The sequence below is a fragment of the Apteryx rowi genome, unplaced genomic scaffold, assembly GCF_003343035.1.
Source record: "Apteryx rowi isolate R43461 unplaced genomic scaffold, aptRow1 scaffold_2512, whole genome shotgun sequence".
In the NCBI taxonomy this organism is placed as follows: domain Eukaryota; kingdom Metazoa; phylum Chordata; class Aves; order Apterygiformes; family Apterygidae; genus Apteryx; species Apteryx rowi.
In genome coordinates, this window is record NW_020448878.1 from 3,349 (window position 1) to 4,701 (window position 1,353).

General features: G+C 74.9%; 1 protein-coding gene across 1 annotated transcript in view; it reads left to right on the forward strand.

Moving 5' to 3' along the window:
- Positions 1-1,303, forward strand: part of LOC112966673 (ribosomal protein S6 kinase alpha-4-like) — a gene marked incomplete at its 3' end in the record, with an annotated part of 4,242 nt that extends 2,939 nt beyond the window's left edge. Inside the window, exon 3 of the mRNA XM_026067020.1 lies at positions 1,112-1,303. Coding sequence (XP_025922805.1) covers positions 1,112-1,303 — 192 coding nt within the window. The remainder of the gene's footprint in view (positions 1-1,111) is intronic.
- Positions 1,304-1,353: the final 50 nt, after the last annotated feature.

Consider the following 1,353-nt stretch of genomic DNA (forward strand, 5'->3'; position numbering starts at 1 on the left):
GGCGCCGACTTTGGCGGGTGCCGGGTGCCTGTGGGTGCCAGGGGCCGGGTGCCAGGGTGCCGGTGTCGGCGGGTGCCGGGTGCCAGGGTGCCGGCATTGGGGGTGCCGGCGTTCAGGGGCGCTGGCATTGGGGGGTGCCGGGTGCTGGCGTTTGGGGACGCCGGTGTTGGCGGGTGCCGGGTGCCACGGCGCCGGCGTTGGCGGGTGCTGGGTGCCGGATGCCAGGTGCTGGGTGCGGGTGCCGGCAGGTGCCAGGGTGCCAGTGGGTGCTGGGTGGCAGGGTGCCGGCATTGGGGGTGCCAGCGTTGGGGGTGCCGGCGTTCAGGGGCGCTGGCATTGGTGGGTGCTGGTGTTTGGGGACACTGGCGTTGGCGGGTGCCAGATGCTGGGTGCCTGTGGGTGCCGGGTGCCGGCGGGTGCCAGGGTGCCAGCGGGTGCTGGGTGCCAGGGTGCCGGCGTTGGGGGTGCCGGCATTCAGGGACGCTGGCATTGGGGGGTGCCGGGTGCCGGTGTTTGGGGACGCCGGCGTTGCCGGGTGCTGGGTGCCAGGTGCCTCTGGGTGCTGGGTGCTGGGTGCTGGTGCAGGGTGCCAGGTGCCAAGTGCCAGTGCTGGGTGCCAGGGTGCCGGCTTTTGGGGATGCTGGTGTTGATGGGTGCCAGGTGCCTGTGGGTGCCAGGTGCCGGGTGCCAGGGTGCCGGATGCCGGGTGCCTGTGCGTGCCGGGTGCCGGCGGGTGCCAGGGTGCCAGTGGGTGCCGGGTGCCAGGGTGCTGGCGTTGGGGGGTGCCGGCGTTCAGGGGYGCTGGCATTGGCGGGCGCCGGGTGCCGGCATTTGGGGACACCAGCGTTGGCGGGTGCCGGGTGCCACGGCGCCGGCGTTGGCAGGTGCCGGGTGCCGGGTGCTGGGTGCAGGTGCCGGTGGGTGCCAGGGTGCCAGTGGGTGCTGGGTGGCAGGGTGCCGGCATTGGGGGTGCCAGCGTTGGGGGGTGCCGGCGTTCAGGGGCGCTGGCATTGGCAGGCGCCGGGTGCCGGCGTTCGGGGGGCGCCGGCGTTGGCGGGTGCCCGTGGGTGCCCGTGGGTGCCCGCGGGTGCGAGGGTGCCGGCGCCCGCAGAACATCCTCTTCGCCGACGAGTCGGAGGCGGCGCCCGTGAAGGTGATCGACTTCGGCTTCGCCCGCCTGCGCCCGCCGCCCTCGCAGCCCATGCGCACGCCCTGCTGCACCCTGCCCTACGCCGCCCCCGAGCTGCTGGGTGCTGCCGGCTACGACGAGGCCTGCGACCTCTGGAGCCTCGGCGTCGTCCTCGTGGGTGCTGCCGGCAGGGGTTTGGGGTGCTGGGTGCCGGGGATTGGGGT